This window comes from Giraffa tippelskirchi, chromosome 4, assembly GCF_054371585.1.
Source record: "Giraffa tippelskirchi isolate mGirTip1 chromosome 4, T2T-mGirTip1v1.2.pri, whole genome shotgun sequence".
NCBI lineage: Eukaryota > Metazoa > Chordata > Mammalia > Artiodactyla > Giraffidae > Giraffa > Giraffa tippelskirchi.
In genome coordinates, this window is record NC_137278.1 from 6,501,400 (window position 1) to 6,524,883 (window position 23,484).

The 23,484-nt window shown below is 42.8% G+C and overlaps 1 protein-coding gene across 4 annotated transcripts in view; it reads right to left on the bottom strand.

Annotated features, from left to right (window-relative positions):
- GPR107 (G protein-coupled receptor 107) overlaps window positions 1-22,155 on the bottom strand; it is a 56,580-nt gene extending 34,425 nt beyond the window's left edge. For 3 of the 4 annotated variants that reach the window (XM_081594797.1, XM_081594796.1, XM_081594799.1), the window contains exons 1-9: window positions 21,987-22,155; window positions 9,747-9,869; window positions 9,378-9,428; window positions 9,050-9,129; window positions 7,704-7,843; window positions 6,082-6,119; window positions 4,485-4,541; window positions 1,796-1,906; window positions 1,124-1,257 (exon numbers count right to left, since the gene is read on the bottom strand). In XM_081594797.1, coding sequence (XP_081450923.1) covers window positions 1,124-1,257; window positions 1,796-1,906; window positions 4,485-4,541; window positions 6,082-6,119; window positions 7,704-7,843; window positions 9,050-9,129; window positions 9,378-9,428; window positions 9,747-9,869; window positions 21,987-22,127 — 875 coding nt within the window. In that variant the 5' untranslated portion in view covers window positions 22,128-22,155. Of the gene's footprint in view, window positions 1-1,123; window positions 1,258-1,795; window positions 1,907-4,484; window positions 4,542-6,081; window positions 6,120-7,703; window positions 7,844-9,049; window positions 9,130-9,377; window positions 9,429-9,746; window positions 9,870-13,356; window positions 13,631-21,986 lie in introns of those variants that run through there. The other variant, XM_081594798.1, reaches the window with a different exon arrangement.
- Between the last annotated feature and the right edge of the window lie 1,329 nt (window positions 22,156-23,484).

Here is a 23,484-nt window from a genome sequence, read left to right on the forward strand (position 1 = left end):
CTGCCCGATCTCTAGTCCAAACATGATTATGTAGAGTCCTTTACAAGCAAACAAGATGTTCTTTGCATCCAGTGGGTGTAAAAGATTTACAATAAACAGGAAACAGCAAACCGCACCCAGCAGAGCCCAGTACCCAAGCTGAGCCATGTCCACTAGAAGACGGGCAGGCCACCAGGGCTTAGAGAGGTCTCCATTTCTGGCCCACTGCTCCAGAGAAAGAGGCATCTGGCATTTGGGGTGCTCATTTATTGTGTGAATTTAAATCTATAATACCATATTTCCATACCATCCTTTACACAGTTTATGGGCTTTATAACAAACATTTCACACTATTCTTTAACTGAAAATTAGCATTTCGTTTCCACTTTGGGGGAGGGACACAGAATTAATCACTAGTTCCACTCATATGCTGCTGCTCCCCTCAAATACCAAGAAGAGGAAATTAAAGCCTCGAGGGTTTCAGAAGAAAGGCCCAGAGTCAGGCAGGTGGGCTTTGAAGAAGTTTTCTCGAGCCTCTGGAGGGCAGTGTCTACCCCGGCTGGGCATTCAGAGATTGGCAGCAACTCCATGCTCCCACCAGGCCCTGGGCCACGGTCACTCCTCTTGTCTGAAGAACAAACAGCCCCTGAATGGGACCAATGCATTCACTCCGAGTCCTGGGCTGGGGTGTCCTTGCTATGGAAAGTGAAAAGTGAGGTTGCTCAGTCGTGTCCAACTCTTTGCGACCCCATGGACTGTAGCCTACCACGCTCCTCTGTCCATGGGATTTTCCAGGCAAGAGTACTGGAGTGGGCTGCCGTTTCCTTCTCCAGACCTTGCTATGGAAACACTTTGCTTATACATTTTACTTCGATTGTATATTACCGAAATATTTGGATTTTCTTTTTAAACCAAGCAAGAGAAGTGAACAAACATCATGGCGTGCAAAGGTCTCCCAAACTGTAAGGCTTCCCACACTGTAAGGCTTCTGCAGAGTTCCCCTTGTTTCGGGGAAGATGCCCTTTGAAGAGAACGGGACTGCTAGTGACAAGGCCTGTTGGTTCGGAAGACAGCAACAGGTGGAATTAAACAAACACATCCCCACACCTTGGGGACTGAAGGGCTCGAGGAGGTGATAATTTACCGTCGTTTTCGAAGGATGTGAATCCAGATGGTCCCAGAGAGAAAGAAGAAGAAGGCCATGGAAATGTACAATTTAGGGAGAGGAATTTCTCCCGCTGAGAGGTAGCTGTCAGGATTCTTCTCTGTGATCTCGATCTGAAACCAACATGAGACTAGTTTTCACTTTTCAGGAACAGATCATCCCATATTCAGTCATTTGGAATCTCTGCTATTTCACAGAAGCTCAAGAAAGCAAGTACCAGAAGGTAACAATCATATTCTTTTCAGAAGCAGAGTTATAGATGACTTACGGACACAGCGACAGATTTTTTTTTTTTTTTGGCCACACCCTGAGGCATGTGGGGTCTTAGTTCCCTGAGCCAGGGATCGAACCTGCATCCCCTGCCTTGTTAGTGCAGAGTCTTAACCGCTGGACCACCGAGGAAGTCCGAACAACCATTCTTAATGAAGTGTAAGACTGAAGTGTAAACACACCCTAATATAAATCCTTCATATTTCCTTTTAAAGAATCCTCTGTTGAAGTATGCTGCCCACTGGCAGAAATGTTATTCTGGCCATGTTTTTCTCTAACTCTGCTTAAATGTTCTTTAAAACTGCTCTTAAAAGAAAAAAACCATCTTGCATTTTACACAGCTGACAACATCCACTGGAGCAGTTTCTATATAGTACTTACATCGAGGCTGAATGAAAACTTGTCATTAGACCAAATGTCACTTCCAAGACACTTATGAAAATAAAGACTGTAGAGGCCTTCTTGCTCGTCAGTGCTGATGTTAAAGAAAAACTGAAAATGAAGAAGAAAAAATTTTAAGGATATCCAAATCCTCAGCTAAATTTTTAAATCTTAGAAATCATGAATACTACGAACAGAAGAAAACAGACTGTTTACTTAAATTAATCAAACTCTCCTAGAGCAGAGTTCCAATACACATTTTCTTATTCTAGGATACCCTCCTAATATTTTAACGATTTTCAAGCTAACAGAAAAGTAGACCAGATTATACAGCGAATACCTGTGTGCCCGCTAACCAGATTCTGCAGTTAACACTTGACTACACTTCCTTTGTCACATATCTATCCATCAGTGATGGGTTTTTGCTGAAGTCTGCAGAGCTAACTTAAGACTCGCTTATCTAGCGTTCAAACACACATATGACTGTTTGCCCTTTAGGTAAAAAATAATTCTAAAAAAGATAGGAGGTTCTTCTGGTACTTGAAAAAGTAAAGGACCAGTATTTCCTTATCACAATGTACCTGTATGATTTTAGACAACAGTAATAGAGGCTACGTCTACTACATTTAGACATCGTTGTGTTTCAACATATTTCATGTATTCAAGTGAAGCTTAATGTAAATCAAAAAATGTTATTTATATATACACACACATATATATAATCACAGAATGTAACTCCTTGATCAATCTAGGGAACATTTTACTATAAGTCTAAAATGTTATTATACTGTTTAGGGCTACATGTACATGTGGTAAATGATGAAGAAAAGCAAGGAAATGGTTATTAACATCTTTCATGACAGGAGTTACTCTAGAGTTGAGAAGAACGTGAGTGACACTGGCCTGGTAGCACTGTTCTAGTTCCGGTACCAGGTGATGGCTACGAAGGTGATTATGGATAATCGTCTGTACTCAAGGTGAGTACCATACACTCTTCTATAGGTATCACACCTCAAAATTTAAAAGAAGGGGAAAAAAAGAGGTATCTGTAACAGGGGACAATACCAGTACCTACTTTCATAGTTTGCTGGGAGGATGAACTGAGACAATGGTAAGGTGTAAGTACTCAGTGGGATGTCTGACGCTCACTCATACGTTTATTCATCTCCATGATTACCGACAGGAAGACTACCAGGGCCAGGCCCAAGATGAGGAATCTCACACAGAGCAGCAATAAAGCAGACAGAAATCCCTGCCCTTATGGTTACCTTCCAAAGGGATAGACAGACAATAAATATAACAAAGAAATACAAGTATGCTGTACGTTGGAAAGAAGTACTAAAGGAAAAGGTAGAGCGGGGGGTGGGGGGGTTGCATTCAAAACAGGACGACTGGACGAAGCTTTGGTGAAAAGGTGACATTCAAGCCAAGACTTGAAGGAGGAAGAAATTAATCACACAGACTCTGTGGACAAGTTTTGCTCCAGTGGGTACAGCTAGAGCAGAGGCCAAGGCTTTATCTTCTCTAGGAGCAGCAAGGTGGCCTGTGTGGCTGGAGCACAGTAACACAGAGAGGGTGGGGAGGAAACAGGAACTGAGGTCAGAGTCGACAGCAGCCAGGCCACGTGCGCTTGGAGACCAGAGGGAGGACTTGGGCTTTTACTGTGAGACAGAGGGGACGCTGCTGAGGGTTCAGAGCAGGTGAGCACCCCACAAACTCGCAGTCAGCTGTTAACACCGACGGCTACTCAAGTTAAACAACGTCAATACTGTTAGATCAGCAAAAGAATCTATGGTGAGAGAACTCAGAACTGCAGATGCAGGGGCGGGGGTCTTTCAGAGGTACAAATGCAGAGAATCTTGAGCACGGCGACATGGGTGCAGGCTGCTGTCAGAACTGACAGAGCCACACGCTCAGGAGCTGTGCGCTTCACTCGAAGCAAATGGTACCTCAGTTAATGAAAACTGCTTAGAGAAAGAGGTGCGATTCTTACAAGTTGATGGTTAAGAGACTGTTTGTACAGTGCTTTACAAAGCACTTTTAGTTTTTTAAAAATGGTACACCTAAGCACCCTGTGAGATGGGTGTCATCATTTTCTATTTTCAGATGATTAAAGAGTGAGGTTCAGAGGTTAAGTGAGTTGTCCACGGTCACCACCTAGCACGTGGGCTCTGAGATCCAATCCAGCGTCCTACCCCACACCCCACACACAGGCTGTGATGCTGCCATGAACACTCCTGTGCAGTTAACGACAGTGACGGCTGAGCAGGTCACTCAGGCCTCTAAGTCTCAGTGAACTCGTCTCTGAACTGACAACATCACCCAAAAGATGACACTCATCCTTTCAGGTGTCGAATTCTGGGTTTCTGACACACTCCGAATGGGAGGCAGGGTGGGATTAGAGAGGCGGAGCTGTGGGGACAGCCAGGGAGAGCTGGGTTGGAAACTGGGCCTTGACACTCACACTGGACACACACAAAGTTATTCTCTCTCAGAGATACATGATTTGATAAGCGGTTGATAACAATATCCACCTTGTAGGTTTGTTATGGAGAGAATTATTATATTCAAATGACTGGCACACAGCATATACAAATTATTATTCCTAAATTCAAAGTTTCTTTAAAAATTCACCCTTTTACATGGCAGAGATAAATTTGACAAAGCTTAACTCAAAGAGAATACGTACCTGGAATGTAACTGCCCCATCATTATTACGAACAGAAAAAGATTTCTCTCCTATTGCCTAAAAAAGATATGAACGACCTATTTTAGATGCGACCATCAGAAAAAGCATGTTAGTAAAAATAAAGAATTAAAAGCTCCAAAACATGTTCTTCTAAAATCCTAAATTGACTGGCCTTCAAAAGCTCACTGAAAAAGAAATTCACCATCTTTTCAATATGAATGAAACCCTGTTTCACAAAAAAAGGTAATCTTTTACCCATTTCCTTTTCTCGGTTATCTCTCCTGTCGCTCCAACAGCCCCCTGCTCCCAGCTGAGCACCTCTCTAGTCTTATAGCTGTAGTGAGACAAGGAATGCGAACCCAGGACACACCTCAACACAGCACCTGGCCTCCATGCCCAACGTCAAATGACTGACGGATTGCAACTGGCACAGTGGACTAAAGCTAGGTAACAAAAAGAAGGAACTACTGAGACACAGAACAACAGAGATGAGCCTAACACAATTACACTAAATGAAAGAGAATCTATAGTGACAGATCAGTGGCTACCTAGGGACAGGAGGGTGACAAAGGGGCAGGAGAAACCTTTGTGGTGACGGATGTGTTGTGGTGGTGGTTTCACAGGTGCACATTAAATCAAAACTTATTGAACTGCCACTTTAAATACACGCAGTTTGTAGTGTATCAGTTTTACTTCAATAAAGCTGTTAAAACAAAATAAAACCCTGCCATCTGGATGCTCCATCGCTGAAATATCAAGATATCCCAAACCATAACTTTCCCGTGTGTCCTTCTGTTATTTCTATTCCCCACCTCTCTGGGGGTAAAAAACCAACCTACCCCTTCTCCCCTTCTCCCCGCTTCCGGCCGCCCCGGCCGCCCAGACGCTGCTCACTCCACACTCCAGAGCTCTGCTCGGGCTCGGATGCTCAACACTCGAGACCTGCAGGGTTACGACGCATCCCTCCTGGTCCCTCTCAGGCCCCCGGCCCCCTCTCCACTGCTACCCTGCACGTTCCTTCTCAACAACGACTTTCCCTTAATACGTTCTGTATCACATTCCATCCGAACCAAGAACACACAATGACTTCCTGTTTTCTGTGCATCGATACCTTCAATTTTCTGGCCCTCTATAATCTAAGATCCCTCTCTCTGGTCCCAAATATATGTTATGTTTTACTTCCAACAGGCCAGTGTCCAGCACTTGTCAATGCTCATTTCCACTTCCAGTCTTTGTTCATGATGGTCTTCAGCCCCTTTCTTCTCATCTTCTTCCCCAAACAATCCCCCAAGCTTCAAGCCCTGGTGACATCTCCCTCCAAACAACTCTCAGATACCCCACTTCCCTTTCCCCTCACTATCTGAGCTTCTATCACATAAGGGCTGTATAACTCAGCACTCAGTCTTACTCTGAAATTATTTCAGAGTGTCCCAGTTCTCTCCCCAAACAGAAGGCAACCGCCTGTAGACTGAGCATGCAGATGTACGTGTGTGCACCTGTGTGTGTATGTATACATATATATAAGGACAGTCCTACATGCGTGTGAGCACACACACACCTGAGAAAGCTGAGAGCACAGGTTGGGGTTAGTTCTTACCTTTGAATCCACAGTACTTCTTCTGGACTTTCCATTTTCTAAAAGAAGAATCATGTGAAAGATATTATTGCATGATTCAGCTCATATGTATACTACGGTATCAGTTTATAAGACTCTAGCTCATCTAATATCAAATAATTCAAACAAATAAACAAAATGGTGAGGCCACATGCCATCTTACGAACTTGTAACTCCTCAGAACCCCAAACATTCTTGAGCTGTAGAAGCCGCAAACTGGACTTGTTCTATTATGAACGGAATTTAATAAATGGCAACACTCAGCATCAATGAAGGACATCATCTCTAAATAACCTAGTACATGTTACTGCCAAAGATGCCACATGGAATGACTTTCTTTTTTTCTAAGTAATGACACTTGAAAACAGACCACTGTTTAAAATATGTATGTATGAGATTTATTTACATATGTAGAAAAATAGCAAATGTTATTAGCATAAAGCATACTTTTTTCCTGACGGCAAGGAGTGTAAAGATTGCTAATGACTTCTTTCAATGAAAAGAGAGCACCTCCGTGTCTTATATTTACTTAAGTCACTCTTTCTGAGGAAGAGACTCTCAAACTCTGTAGGAAGGCAGAGAGTTTCAGAATAAAAAGAAGGAAGAAAATTTTCTGCCGAGAACGGTCATGTGAGCCCGAGGAACCTGGACAAGGAGGAGATGGTGCACATACATGAAACTACACCATCACACACATGGAATATTTCTGCATGTCTTTTAGTGTGCATTAGAGCTTTGACAAACTGAGAAAACAATACATAAATAATACTAGTAACTAGTAAAGTTATCTTTAAAGAACTCATATAAATTATTAGATAAACCTGATGGTCAATAAAAGAGGTGATAAATCTAAACTGGTAAATCAACATAGGGAGAAAAAGTGCAATCTCAATAAGAGTGACTTCAAAACCAAGGACACCCCTTTGCCTTTCACTTCAGGATTTAAAAAACAAAACACAACCAAAAACCCACTGCTGGCTAAGACTTGGTGATGTGGGTGCTATCATTATATATTTCCCAGTAGGAATATAAATTCACACAACTCATGTGGAAAGGAATGAAAATATGTATCAATGTTCCCAGAAGTATTCATACCCTTTGAACCAGAAATTTCAGTTCCTGGAACTCAGCTTAAAGAAAAAGTTCTACATATGAAAAAAAAATAAAAAATCTACAAATAAAGATGTCTGATACAGCAATGCTTTATGATAGCATTGAAGTGGAACCATGTCTCTTTAAGGGAAAATGCCAAGCAAATTAAGTATTCATTTAATGGGGCATCTGATAAGTATAAAAAAATTTTAAAGCTGAGTGAACAGGGATGCTTATAAAATTATCAAATGACTATGAATTTTTAAAATCAAATGTCCTAGACTTAGGAAACAAGTTCAGAAGAAAATAGAAATTACTGATTATTCTAACATGGAGAATAAGGAGAAATGACTCTTCTTTCCCCAACTTTCCTGCATTTTTCTTTGTTATGCATTTTTATATCACCTGAAAAATAAAATAATTCTAAGATCATGTTTGTTTTTAAGTAGGAACAAAAATGGATCTATGAAGCAAGGTAGTGAAGGAAAGGCTAGTGTCTACCTTACAGTTACCTTGTTCTTTCGGAGCCTGGCTGCCTGCTGAGACAGGGTTGACACCAGGCTCCTGGCTCTGACCAACAATCTTCTCATCCTTGGTAAAGATGATCTTTGGTAACTGGGTACCAGCTTCTGGTGGAGATCTTATTTTCACTCTATATTCAAGTAAGACAGAAGAAAAAGAGTTCAAAGGAATGCTTATGGCCGGTAAGTAATGTCTGTTAGGTGTTGTTTCCAGCTCTAAGCCCATCGTCTCATGCAGTCCCATGATGAACTATGATGCAGATCCTATTATCTGCATTTTACCAATGCTGAAATGGAAGCTAAAAGGTTAAAGAATTTGCCCAAGAGTAGTAAGCTAGTTCGCAGCTGGGCAGCCTCACTCTAAAGCTTGAGTCTGTAGCAACCATTTGATTCTGAGGTATATATTTCCTCCCTAAGTATGTGTAATGTGTTCAACAAACTGATGATGATCAAGTTGAACGAACAGCGATGCTTATAAAATTATAAAATGACTATGGATTTTTAAAATCAAATGTTCTAGACTTAGGAAACAAGTTTAGAAGGAAATATAAATTAGTGATTATTCTAACATGGAGAATTAGGAGAAATGACTATGCTTTCCCCATCTTTCCTGCATTTTGTGCACAACGGAAAAGGAACAAGAGGTAAAAAAAAACCAGTAAGGTGTTAAAATGAGGCCTTGGGGAGCAGGTGAGGGGCAGTGAAAATGATTAGCAGCCCATCTAAGATGCATTTCCTCCCTTCTACCTGCTGACCAGACCCCAATTTTGGGAGACCCATCCCGCCCGAGGAGGGGCCCGCAAGTTTCAATGTCGGAGTGGACACGTGCCCTGAGCTGGCACTACCGCATGCGTCAAGGGGAGCACGTCCAGCACAGGACAGGCAGAAACCTCCCTCGCTTCCCCTTAGCTGGCTGCGAACAACGCGCTCACTTCACTGAACACGTGCCATGCTAGTGCATGCTACTCTGCCTCGGTGTAACACGTTCTCTTTGCCCGGAATGCTCTTCCCTATCTTATTCCTCTGCAAAGTCTACTCACAAGAAAGCTGGCAGCGCCAACACTTCTCTGCAGCCTCCCTTCCTGCCCACGAACCACCGTCCCTCTGCCCTACTGCTCCTCGAGTTTGCTGCCATCACTGATATCGCTGTTCTGTCTCCCTCGCTCATCTAGAAGCTCCTGCAGGACTGCACCTCCACCTTCTTTGTCTTGTTTGTAATCTCCAGCACTCGGCAAAGTATTTGGCATGTGACAGACGATACACGTCTTAGGCTTAGCTACCAAACTCCTCCCAACTTTACTCAAGGGTTGAACTGAAAGATTATTAGCATTACTTACTCACTTCTGGAGATGTCTAGGATTAAAAGGGTGACAGAGGCAGACTGTTTCTTTAAAATACAGTAATTCACATCTTCATCCTGAGAAAGGAAGACCCAATTATACATCATGTTATTCAGTCACACTAGAACAAGAACAAAAAGTTTTCAGGAACAAAGCAAGTAAGTGGCCCAGCCCCCGTTCAAAAAACACAACTGTGGGTGCTCAGAGACACTTGGAAGTGGAAGCCACCACCTCAAGAAACAGCACTGACAGGAGCAGGGTGTTCCCACCCAGGGTCTTGGACTCAAGCGTAGGGAGCGGCTCAGGTCACGCACTTGATGCTCACCAGGTAAGAAGAAAATCCGTCATTCTTTGTTCGGTCTAGGCTGAATCCAATCTAAGGGGAGGTGAAAACGGTAGAGTGAATTACCCCTGATGCCCCGAAGGCCATACCTTTCTTAGCCCAAGAGCAGAAAAGGTGATTATTTTGGCCTGGCCCTCCTCTCGGTTTTCTTACCATGTATTTTGTAAGAAGGATCAGTTGTCACTGAAATTATTCAAGAATTACAACTTCAGTGTTAAAAAATAAAACTACTGATGCCTGCTCACAAGTTTAATTTTCTCCATATTCTAATTCTTCATATTTTAAAAAGGGGGGATGCTCTTACCTAAGCAACAGAAAAGGGTTTACCCTTGCTTCTGGAAAGGCACTTACAGTTGAGTCCTTGTCTGTGGCTCCTTTAGGCTCATTTACGGAAAGGCTACTGACATTCACCTTCATGTACCCATTCTTAAAGAATCCAAAGGTGTTCAGATGAACCTTATGCCTCACGTCATCCTGAAAAGATGTACAGTGGAAGAATTAGTAATCTGGAGAAGTTGATTAGTAAACCTATTCATTTGCTTGGAAAACTGCAGTATCTAGTTCCCTGCCAGCTAACCAATGTTTCCATACATTCAGTAACATAGACAGCTGTGGGACCTGATCTTACTCCAAAAGCTGAAGAAGACTCATCAGAAATTCATACGATACCAACAATTTTGCAGAGGGAAGCACACAATAGATTTGATTCAGTCCAGAGTATTTGGAAGGGTCCCGGGGGCAGACTCGATGGCCTGCTGGAATGTGAATTCCAGGAAAGGAGGAACAATGTTTTAGTCATCCTCCTTTCCTTCCTTCAAGTACAAGGCCTGGCATCCACTAGGCACTCAAAACAGGGAGGGGGGTGGGGACGGAGAAGTGGCCAAAGCTGCTCCAAGAACACACCCGGCTCCTCCCCCCGAAGGACGAGGGACACCTGCCCACTACTTGAAACTGTCTCAGAGTTGTGACTCCAATCTCAGCTCAGTCCACAAACTGTAAGGCCAACAGAACAACGGGATCAGTGAACACTCCCAAAGCTGAGGTTCCACAAAGGCATTTCACGTTGTATAAAGTCATGAGTTTCATATAGGGAATTATCTGCCCAAATGTTGACAGTTATCACATAGTTCCTAAATACAAAGCACCAGGCTAAGTATTTTTCTAAAACTTCGATTTGGTTCTTCTCCAAATCCACATCATTATTTTTGCTAGTGCTTGTTTTTCATTTGTATTTCAAAATTTCATTCCCTGTTTCTCTCCCTTTGTTGTTCAGTCACTCAGTCATGTCCGACTCTTTGCAGCCCCATGGACTGCAGCACACCAGGCTTCCCTGTCCTTTACCATCTACCAGAGTTGCCTCAAACTCATGCCCATTGAGTTGATGATGCCATCCAACCATCTCATCTTCCATCATCCCCTTCTCCTCCTGCCTTCAATCTTTCCCAGCATCAGGGTCTTTTCAAATGAGTTGGCTCTTTGCATCAAGTTGCCAAAGTACTGGAGCTTCAGCATCAGGCCTTCCAACAAATATTCAGGACTGATTTTCTTTAGGCTTGACTGATTTGATCTCCTTGCTGTCCAAGGGACCACAATTCAAAAGCATCAGTTCTTTGCTGCTCTGCCTTCCTCATGGTCTCTCACATCCATGCACAACTACAGGAAAAATCACAGCTCTGACTGTACAGACCTTTGTTGGCAAAGCGATGTCTCTGCTTTTTAACACACTGTCTAGGTTTGTCATAGCTTTTCTTCCAAGGAGCAAATGTCTTTTAATTTCACGGCTGCAGTCACCGTCCACAGTGATTTTGGAGCCCAAGAAAATAAAATCTGTCACTGTTTCCACTTTTCCCCATCTGCTTGCCATGAAGTGATGTGACCAGAAGCCATAAGCTTAGTTTACTGAAGGTTGAGTTTTAAGCCAGCTTTTTCACTCTCTTTCACCCTCATCAAGAGGCTCTTTAGTTCCTCTTTGCTTTCTGCCATTAGAGTGGTATTATCTGCATATCTGAGGTTGTTGATATTTCTCCCGGCAATCTTGATTTCAGCTTGAGAGGCATCCAGTCCAGTATTTTGCATGGTATGCTCTGTATAGAGGTTAAATAAGCAGAGTGACAATACACAGCCTTGACATACTCCTTTCCCAATTTTGAACCAGTCAGTTGTTCTATGTAAGGTTCTGTTCCTTCTTGTCCTGCTTCTTGTCCCGCCTACAGGTTTCTCAGGACACAGGTAAGGTGGTCTGGTGTTCCTATCTCTGGAAGAGTTTTCCAGTTTACTGTGATCCACACAAAGGCTTTAGCATAGTTAATGAAGCAGATTTTTTTTGGAATTCCCTTGCTTTCTCTATGATCCAAAGAACACTGGCAATTTGATCTCTGGTTCCTCTGTCTTTTCTAAATCCAGCCTGTACATCTGGAATTTCTCGGTTCATGAACTACCAAAGCCTAGCTTGAAGATTTTGAGCATTACCTTGCTAACATGGGAAATAAATTACTACATGGTCTTTGTCAGGAATCTGTATTTTCTAAATTCCTAACAAAGACCATGTACTAATTTATAATTACTAAAAAATAGTTATTTTCAACAATTATTATTTGCCAGCAATATATTAATTGCAGGACCCTCATCTAACCTAATTTCCAACACTCCCTTTTAAGCAATCATGTTACCATAACAAATAAGATATGTAAGGAAGGGACTCCATAAACTGTATTTCACTATACAAATAGGAGACACAGAATTTCAGATTAATAGGAACCAAGAAGGTCAAACACACTAATCACTCATTCAATTTTGATTTAATTCAAATGTAAATAACCGAGTATTTACAAAATGCCACTAGTGACTAAGGTCCAAGAAGTGATAAAAGACTCACTCTCAAAAAAAAAAAAGTCTCCCAACAGCCAGTCCTTACTGTCCAGGAATAGGGAAACCTCTCCTTCCACCACAGGGAAGCCAGAAATCTCCCCAAGGGCAATCAATGGTCAGCGAGACAAGAGAGCCCTTTCCCCCAGGAGGCTCAAAATCCCCTTTGCTGTAGAAAAGTAAAAGGAGTAACAACAAATATCCATCTACCCACTGCTCACAATTACAACGTACCTACATCGAAGCTACTTCAGAGCCATCAGAACGGAAGGCAAGGAGCACGAAGAGGAAGAGAATAAATCCTATTCCCCTCGACTATCCCTTCCCAAGATGATGACATATCCATAACCATAAACATCAATACAGTATCGTGATGTTTTTAAAATTTGGATAAACTGTGTTACAATGTATGTGTACATCTGGCAACCTGCATTTTTCAGACAACACTGCATTCTTTGAGGCCCTATCTGTGTTGACACATTGAATATGCTCTGGTTCCTCACTTTATATGCTTGTGTTCCATCGCTTGTACATCATGGTACATCTATTTCCCCAAAGCATCACCTGGGCATTCAGGTAAATTCCAATCATTCCTGGACATCCAGGTAATTTCCAATCATTTGCTATGACAACACTGTTACGAGAATTCCTTGTACATATTTTCTTTTCTTTAAACTCTGTGCTATTTTAAAGATGTATTTATTTATTTTATGCTTTGGCTGTGCTGGGTCTTCACTGCTGCACACAGGCTCTAGTGCATGCAGGCTTCAGGAGCTGCAGCAAGCAGGCTCAGCAGTTGAGGCTCTCGAGCTCTAGAATGCAGACTCAGTAGCTGTGATGCACAGGCTCAGCTGCTCCACGGCATGTGGGACTTTCCCCGATCAGGGATCCAACTGCTGTCCCTTGTATTGCAAGGTGGATTCTCAACCACTGAACCAGCAGGGAAGCCTCCCTTGTACATACTTTATGCATTATCTGGGTGAGGATTAAGGGTATATACATCTAGATGGAAAATCCTAAGACACAGGGTGTGCACATTTTCAATTTTACTAGAAATTGCCAAATGAATTCCCAAAGTATAAGAAAGTTTCCTTACATCCTTACTGAACCTTGATGTCATTAGACATTTCATTTTTCCCAGTTTGGAGGAAAATGAATGCTGATGTTGATTCAATTTGCATTTCCTGGTACTTCATGAGTTTCAGCACCTCATCTAGGTTTATTAGCCATTTAAGTTTTTCTTTTGTAAAATGCTTTTTTAAAACATATGTCGGACTTCCCCAGCAATCCAGTGGTTAAGACTCTGCACTTCCAATGCAGGGGCACAGGTTCCAACCCTGGTTGGGAAAGTAAGATCCCACATGGCAAGCAGTGTGGCCTAAAAAGTAAAATTTAGAAAACAAAATAAATAAACATCATATGTCCATTTTCCTTTTGGATGATTCTTCTTAAGTTCTTTATATATTCTGGATACTAATTTTGACTTTGATGCTGCAAGTATCTTTTCCTGGTCTTTTTTTTTTTTAACTGTGGTATCTGTTGTTATACAAGTCTTTTTATATTTTGAAGAAAATCTATTGATCCTTATTCCTAACAGTTTTCGTCTTCAAAAAAATCTATCGGGGATGGGAGAGGGAAGTACTGAAAGTTTGGAATTAATAGATGCAAACTATTATATAGCGTAGGATGGATAAACAACAAGCACCTACTGTATAACACAGGGAACTGTAGTCAATATCCTGCGATAAACCATAATGATAAAGAATACGGAAAAGAAAATATCTATGTGTAACTGAGTCACTCTGCTGTTCAGCCGAGGTTACCACAACACTGTAAATCAACTATATTTCAAGAAAATTTTTTAAAAATCAGTTTTTATTCCTGATAACAATTTTAAATGTCTTTTAAAAAACGTCCTTCTCTATGCCAAAGTCTAAAATATCTGTGATAGTGAAAGTCGCTCAGTTGTGTCCGCCTCTTTGCAACCCATGTATAGTCCGTGGAATTCTCCAGGCCAGAATACCAGAGTGGGTAGCCTTTCCCTTCTCCAGGGGATCTTCCCAACCCAGGGATCAAACCCAGGTCTCCCGCACTGCAGGCAGATTCTTTACCAGCTGAGCCACAAGGGAAGCCCAAGAATACTGGGGTGGGTAGCCTATCCCTTCTCCAGTGGATCTTCCCGACCCAGGAATCGAACCGGGGTCTCCTGCACTGCAGGTGGATTCTTTACCAACTAAGCTATCAGGGAAGCCCAAAAATATTCATGATATGTTATTCTAAAAGTTTTAGAGTTCTGTTTTCACATTTAGTCTTTAATTCACCTGGAATATATTTTGTTTGTAGGAAAGCATCTATTCCCACCCCCTCCTCCCATGGAGAGCCAGCGAGTTGTCCTAAGACCACTTCAGAACGATCTGTCCTAAGTTTCACTGCCCTACGGTGCCCCCTCTATTGCACATCAAGTTTTCACTAGGATGAGTCTCTTATCTGTGTTTCCCATTCTGCCCCAGCAATCTGCCTGATCCCCACTACAGAGTCATGTGGCCTCACGGTACAAAACTGAGCAGGACAAGACCTTGCTCCTTCTCCTGTTTTGATGTGTGCTGGGTATTTCTAGACTTTTAGTGACCGGGAGAGAAAACCAAGGGGGCTTCTGGGGTATTAGTAAAGTTCTGCTTCTTGACCTGGGTGCTGGTTACCTGGGTACAGACATTAAAAAAATTCACCAAACTGCACATGCATGAACTAAGAAACTAAAGAAAGGCAGGGCAATGACAGCAGAGAGGAGGCTGGCACACGGAAAAAGACTGGCAGTCAGTCGAAGGACTGAGAGTTCCCCCTAAGGGGAACAGGGTGCCGCCAATGGGCTTAAAAGGGCAGTGTCATGATTGGTTTTGGCTTTTAGGAAGATAAGGCTACAAAACAAAATAGGAACTAAGATAATGCTAGGAAAACAGGTATGAGGAGACCTCCCTGGTCCAAGGACGATCTAGCCCTAACAGTCACAGTGGCGATGACAGCTTTGTATTTAGAACACAAATCTATGAAACTTGGTGATGAGAAGATAACAATAAAAGATTTCTGACTTAAGAAAATAAGCAGCTGGTGGTCCCAGTTACTAAGAAAAGAAAAACTGGAGAAAGAGTACATACAGATTAGGGGTGAAGGTTGAGGATGTTTCTAAAATACAGAGATGATTATGAGCCACTTAAGTGGAAATGGGGGTTAGGAAACTGGATACACTTGTCCAGAGCTCCGAAGAGACGGCAGATCTGGAGACAAAACTCAAAAAAAAAACCCCAAATTCCCATAACCCTTATAGACAACTACTGTATTTTTCTCCTTTTCCCCCTTATTTTAGAAAGTTGTTTTAAACTTTTCACTAAATATTGGAACATAAAAGAAATGGTTTATGTCCCTCAATAACTTCACATTTTAGACTGCTTTCAAATGTAAGGCAAGTGCAGTAATGATATGTCAATGTAGTTTTTCTCACAAACTGAATTTTAGAAAACAGAGTAACAGTTAACTGAGCTAGCTGATGGTCACCTACCTGGCCACTTTATTTTAAACAGCTCCTCACCTGGCGGTCCGCTGACTCTACTGGCCCACAAAGGGGCTACATGTGGCCAGCACAGTGTTTTGTTCTTGTTTTTAAATTTGAGTTTGAGCTAGCTAGTTTCACTTGAAAGTCTCGATTTCTAGTTTTTCTTAAACACACAAACACACATAATCCAGCAAATCTAGGCCACACAGGACGGGAGCACAGATGAAACATACTAAACTACACTACGAGGAAATAATCAGCAAAATCCAGTACAGGGGAGCTGGAAGGAGTGAGACCCCTCCCTCCCTAGATCAAGACAGACTTAAGAGGCATATTAACCAATCATAATGTGAGGACACTATTTAGATTCTGATTTTTAAAAAGTTTAAATCCATTTATGACCAATGGAAATTTGAACCTGATTTGGTATTTCATGATATTAAACATTATCTTTTTGTCTGTTAAAATGACATTGTTGTTCAGTCACTCAGCCATGTCTGATTCTTTGCGATCCCATGGACTGCAGGACACCAGGCTTCCCTGCCTTCATCATCTCCAAGAGCTTGCTCAAACTTGTGTCCATTGAGTTGGTGATGCCATCCAACCATCTCATCCTCTGTCATCCCCTTCTCCTTCTGCCTTCAGTCTTTCCTAGTATCAGCATCTTCTCCAGTAAGTCAGTTTTTCTCATCAGGTGGCCAAAGTATTGGAGCTTCAGCCTCAGCTTCAGTCCCTCCAATGAATATTCAGGACTGATTTCCTTAGGATTGACTGGTTTGATCTCCTTGCAGTCCAAGGAACTCTCAATAGTCTTCTGAAACACCACAGTTCAAAAGCATCAATTCTTCGGTGCTCAGCCTTTTTTATGGTCCAACTCTCACATCCATACATGACTACTGAAAAAACCATAGCTTTGACTAGATGGACCTTTGTTGGCCAAGTAATGTTTCTGCTTTTTATATGTTGTCTAGATTGGTCATAGCTTTTCTTCCAAGGAGCAAGTGTCTTTTAATTTCATGGCTGCAGTCACCATCTGCAGTGATTTTGGAGCCCAAGAAAAAATCTGTCACTGTTTCCATTTTTTCCACAACTATTTGCCATGAAGTGATGGGACCGGGTGCCATGATCTTAGTTTTTGAATGTTGAGTTTTAAGCCAGGTTTTTCACTCTCCTCTTTCACCTTCATCAAGAGGCTCTTTAGTTCCTCTTCGCTTTCAGCCATAAGGGTGTCATCTGATACTCCAGTTACGTTTTTAAGAGTCCCTATTTCTTATTGGTACATACTGAAACATATACTGAAACATTTATGGATTTTAAAGATCAAACAATATGATGACTTTGATTCACTCGAAAATAATATGAGGACAAATATTGGCACAACATGTAGAAAGCAGAACCCTCACAAATTGCCGGTAGGACTGCAAAATGGTACAGTTGCTTTAGAAAGTACTTTGGCAGTTTCTTAAAAAGTTAAATATAGATATACCATGAAAAAAAAAAAGTGAAAATGTTAGTCGCTCAGTCATGTCTGACTCTTTTGTGACCCCATGGATTGTAGCATGCCAAGCTCCTCTGTCCATGGGATTTTCCAGGCAAGAATACTGGAGTGGGTAGCCACTCCCTTCTCCAGGGGATCTTCCCAACTCAAGGATCGAACTCAGATCTCCCACACTGCAGGCAAATTCTTTACCTTTTGAGCCACCAGGGAAGCCCAAAGAATACTGGAGCAGGTTGCCGTTTCTTACTCCATGGGATCTTTCCAACCCAGGGATCCAATCCATGTCTCTGTGTCTCCTGCACTGGCAGGTGGATTCTTTACCATCTGAGCCACTCAGGAAGCTATCTACCATATGACCCAACAATTCTACTCCACTCCTAGCTATCACCCCCCAAAATGAAAACATATGTTTCCCAAAGACTTGCATGTGAATGTTTGCAGCAATATTACTCACAACAGCCAAAAATGGAAACCAAAACGTCCAAATGTCACTCATAAATGGCTGACAGACAACCACGATGGTGTGATCACTCACCTAGAACCAGACACCCTGGAATGTGAAGTCAAGTGGGCCTTAGGAAGCATCACTACAAACAAAGCTAGTGGAGGTGATGGAATTCCGGTTAAGCTATTTCAAATCCTGAAGCATGACACTGTGAAAGTGCTGCACTCAATATGCCAGCAAATTTGGAAAACTCGGCAGTGGCCACAGGACTGGAAAAGGTCAGTTTTCATTCCAATCCCAAAGAAAGGCAATGCCAAAGAATGCTCAAACTATCGCACAACTGCACTCGTCTCACACGTTAGTAAAGTAATGCTCAAAATTCTCCAAGCCAGGCTTTAGCAGTACGTGAACCGTGAATTTCCAGATGTTCAAGCTGGTTTTAGAAAAGGCAGAGGAACCAGAGATCAAATTGCCAACATCCAATGGATTATCGAAAAAGCAAGAGAGTAACAGAAAAACATCTATTTCTGCTTTATTGACTATGCCAAAACCTTTGTGTGGATCACAATAAACTGTGGAAAATTCTGAAAGAGGTGGAATACCAGACCACCTGACCTGCCTCTTGAGAAACCTATATGCAGGTCAGGAAGCAACAGTTAGAATTGGACATGGAACAACAGACTGGTGCCAAATAGGAAAAGGAATACGACAAGGCTGCATATTGTCACTGTGCTTATTTAACTTATATGCAAAGTACATCATGAGAAACGCTGGGCTGGAGGAAGCACAAGCTGGAATCAAGATTGCCGGGAGAAATATCAATAACCACAGATATGCAGATGACACCACCATTATGGCAGAAAGTGAAGAAGAACTAAAGGGCCTCTTGATGAAAGTGAAAGGGGAGAGTGAAAAAGTTGGCTTAAAGCTCAACGTTCAGAAAACTAAGATCATGGAATCCGGTCCCATCACTTCATGGCAGACAGATGGGGCAACAGTGGAAACAGTGGCTGACTTTATTTTTCTGGGCTCAAAAATCACTGCAAATGGTGACTGCAGCCATGAAATTAAAAGACGCTTACTCCTTGGAAGGAAAGTCATGACCAACCTAGACAGCATATTAAAAAGCAGAGACATTACTTTGCCAACAAAGGTCCGTCTAGTCAAGGCTATGGTTTTTCCAGTGGTCATGTATGGATGTGAGAGTTGGACCATAAAGAAAGCTGAGCGCCGAAGAATTGATGCTTTTGAACTGTGGTGCTGGAGAAGACTCTTGCGAGTCCCTTGGACTGCAAGGAGATCCAACCAGTCCATCCTAAAGGAGATCAGTCCTGGGTGTTCACTGGAAGGACTGATGTTGAAGCTGAAACTCCAATACTTTGTCCACCTGATGCGAAGAGCTGACTCATTGGAAAAGACCCTGATGCTGGGAAAGATTGAGGGCAGGAGGAGAAAGGGACAAGAGAGGATGAGATGGCTGGATGGCATCACTGACTTGATGGACATGGGTTTGGGTGGACTCAGGGAGTTGGTGATGGACAGGGAGGCCTGGTGTGCTGCGGTTCATGGGGTTGCAAAGAGTCGTACACGACTGAGCAACTGAACTGAACTGAAAGCTGATATATTCAGACAATGAAAAAGTATTTGGCCATTAAAAGAAATGAATTACTAATACACAGTACAACATGGATGAACCTCAATAACATAAGTAAAAGAAACCAGACAAAAAGGACCATATACTGTGTGATTCTGTTTATATGAAACATCCAGAAAGGGCAAATCTATAGAGACAGAAAGTAGATTAGTGGTTGTCTGGGGCTGGAGGTCAGACTTGGAATTAATTGTAAACCAACAAAAAGGATCTCGCATGGGTGATGGAAATGTTCTGTGGCTGGATTGTGGTGATAGTTGCATAACTCAGTAAATTTACCAACAATCACTGAATTGTACATTCACAATGTAGGAACTTTAATGTATATAAACTATGCCTCAAGAGTTTCCAAAAGTTAAGGAATCTAAAAAACAAAAGACAAGGAATTTGAGGAGGCTAGAAGAATAATGGAAAATGTAACATGGAATGAGAAAACTGAATAAAGAATGAAAGGGGGACTTCTCTGGTGACCTGATGGTTGAAACTCTGCCTTGCAGTGCAGGGGATGTCGGTTCGATCCTGTTTGGGGAACTGAGACCCTAGTTGCTTCAACTAAGACCAGAGGCAGCCACACAAGTAAATTAAACACAGTAAACAGAAAAAAAGATTTGTTTTCTAGTTAAAAAATAAAGAATGCAAATGAGAAGGGATGTGTGTGGGGATAGGGCAGAATTAGCCACTGGTTAATGGTTTTGGTTACAGCTACATGGGAATTCACTATACTATTCTGTCTATTTTGGTGTATGGTTGAAATTCTATTTCTCAATCTCAAGCAAAATAAGACAATCTAACATTGCTCCTCTGACAGGCTTCCTTCAGGTGACTCCGCTTTCTTGGGCAAAATGTCAGACTGTTTAAGAGAAGAGAAACAAGTACAGTATTGATTATGGAATGGGCACCAAGTAGTTGAGAAAACAAAGATGAAAACCATTAAGCAATGTAGCACAATATGGAGAGACCAATCACCAGAATTACACCAACTCAGGTTGCTTCTCCCACTGAGGGTAGTATACTTTTTCTTCTGTATCAACATTGTCAATATTTACCTAATAATGCTGGCCATCTGACATTTTAATTCTAGACATGCCCAAAGCCAAGAGACATGGTTCAGTGTGTCCATGGTTCAGTATTAGTTTTGTCTCTAATTTTTTTTTTAATATTTTAAATAATATTTTTTTAATGTTTATTTACTTCTTTGACTGCATAGGACCTTTACTTGTGGCACACAGGATCTTTTTTAGCTGTGGCATGTGGGACCTAGCTCCCTGACCAGGGATGGAACCCGGGCCCCCTGCATTGGGAGCTCAGAGTCTTAGCCATTGGACCACCAGGGAGGTCCCTTGTCTCTAATTTATAAGCTACAAAAACTCAGTTACATAACTTCACCTAAGACTCAAGATTCTAAACTATAAAGTGAAAGAATTTTAGGAGTCTGTCACTTGAAGTCACAGCCCTGGGGACTAAGGCCTATGGATAAGCTTTGGCAGGATTACAAATCCCTATAAATTCCAAGGAAGTTTTGCCTACATTTCTACCTGCATTTTCTAGGAAGAGATTCAATATGGTTCAGCATATTCTCAAAAAGAGCCAAGACTCACCTCTCTCCCTGCAATTGACAACCATTTTAATCCGGATACTTTTTATTTACAAATAACTGATTACCCAGTATGGGTCTAGTCAGGTTTTTTTTAATCCACATTCTGTATTCTTTAAACTCTACAGTCACAAAATACATTGCTTTCTTAATGTACTGGGTTTTAATAAGACAAACTTTCTCACTGCTCAAACCTCACTCTGCTAAGAATACCTTACAGCATGAAAATAATGTACAAAGTTTTGGGTCACAACGATTTATTTTTCCTGGTCTCATATATTAACCAGCTAAATCGCCTGGAGGCATGTTTTGAGTTAAAAAGCAGGATACAAAGGGTTCATTCTAGGCCTATCGTAAATTTCTTCCCTAGACAGACAATGACAGAAGCGAGGGATAAAAAGGGCCTCTAATCAAAAACATACTTTCATTGCTGGGCTTAAATTTCCGGTAACGGATTTCAAGCGAGATTTGAAATTCCTCCTGGAGATGCTCGCTTTGCTCAGGCCAGAGACCGCCAAGCCCACCCAGGAAACTGAGGCAAAGGTTCCGCGCACCTTCCAACCGCCAGGCACTAGGGGGACGGACGAGAGGAGACGGCGGACGAGCGAAGTCGGGGGACGAAAGGAAGTTGGAGATGAAAAGAAGGAGGAAGATAAAGTTGGTCTCGGCAAGGAAGACAGGGAAGCCAACAGGACTGCAAGCACGGCCTCCTGAGTCCTTCGGGGTTACTCCGCAGTTCAGCCCCTTCCCTCTCTTAGCTCGGATCTTCCTGCCCTTTCCAGACCGACCAAGGACTCCCGTCATTCCCACAGTTCCCAACAGACCCCTCTGGGAGGGAAGCCGCGACTGGGAATAGGGGCGGGAACCCAATCGCTCAGAGAAAACAGCCCCACCCCCGCTTCCCCTGGGCCAAAAGTTGCCCCTCAGCATCAGGGAGCGGCCTCGGCCTCTGTCCCCCGCCCTGGTCTTGCCCGGCCCTGGTCGGCCTTACCTTGAGCGCCAGGTGGTGGACGCGGCCCAGGCCGGGCTCGGCCAGCAGCTGCAGCAGCCCCAACAGCGGGAACAGCCGGAGGCCGGCAGCTAGCCGAGGACTGCGGGAGCCCGAGGGGCCGACGGGCGCCGGGGCGGCCATGTTTGTTCCAGCATCACCAGCTGCTTCCTCTCCCGCCCACTTCCGGGGTTAAAGAGCGGCGGCTGCCGGAAGCGCCTGAAAGGGGGCTCTGTGCGGCCAGCGGCGGGGAGGCTGTGGCCTTTTTCCTGGAGCTTGCGGTCCCGGGAGGGGGACGGGTACACTTCGGTGCCGTTCAGTTGGCCTCTGCTGTGAGGACTTTTCGGTTTAGCCAGAAGAGGTGGCTCCCGCAGTGGGTAGCCTCTGGCGGTTGCCATGGTAACAGTCGCTGGGCTGGACCAACCCCGGCGTTGCCTCCGTTTGAAAGCGACCTTGGGCCTGCACGACCGTCGGCCCACCGAGGGACCTGGCGTTCCTGGGCGGGGAATGCCTCCTGGGTGCCTGCCGGTTGATGGTTTCCCGAGCAGCCTTGACTGGGTAGAAAAACCAAGTTCGTGGCTTGTCATCAGTCCTTTGGTGTTTTTTTGTTTTTGTTTATTTGGGGTTTTTTTGAGGCACTTCACACAAATTTTTGATGAGATGGTTTTAGTAATTTTTTGAGCCTCTGTGAGGTACTTCTTCCCCTGTGGCTCAGCGGTAAAGAATCCACCTGCGGTGCAGGAGACACAGGAGACTCTGGTTCCCTCCCTGGGTTGGGAAGATCCCCTGGAGGAGGAAATGGCAACTCACTCCAGTATTCTTGTCTGGGAAATCCTATGGACAGAAAGGAGCCTGTCCATGGGGTCGCAAAAGAATCGGACACAGTTGAGCGACTAAACAAGGACAACGTTATCAGGCACTTCGTTAAGCCTTTTGTGTGCATTTTTGCATGCAGTCCTTGGAACAGGCTGATGAGATAGGAGGTAGGTGTACCCCGTCACTTTACTGGTAAGCAAAGTGAAGCTCTGAGAAATTGTCATTTGTTCTAGGTTGAAGTGGGAATCACGTGGAAAATGCTAAATACTGCTATATCGCTTCATGCTATTTCATCCAACCACTAAAGTATGAATCTCTTAATCCTGTGTGGAAACTTCCCTTGCTTCTAATCTTTCAAATTTGTAGAGAGACCTTTAATGAAAGAATTCAGTAGTTGGTTCCCTCCAAATCGCTATTTTTATCATGGAGTTATAAAAAAGATATGTTTATTAAAATTACCAATAGACTAGCTAGGTTTATTTAGTTTTTAGGTGTTTTTTTGTTTTGCCTTCTTTTGGCTTGCCACACAGTGCATGCTCTTTGTGGGAAATCATTTAAACATAAAAGAAGAAAATAAAAACCATGAGGAATCCCCCAATACTGCACAACTCTCAGTGTTTTATGACAGAATCAGATTCCTAATATTTTTAACTGGAACTAGGAACTGAAGTTAACATAATATATC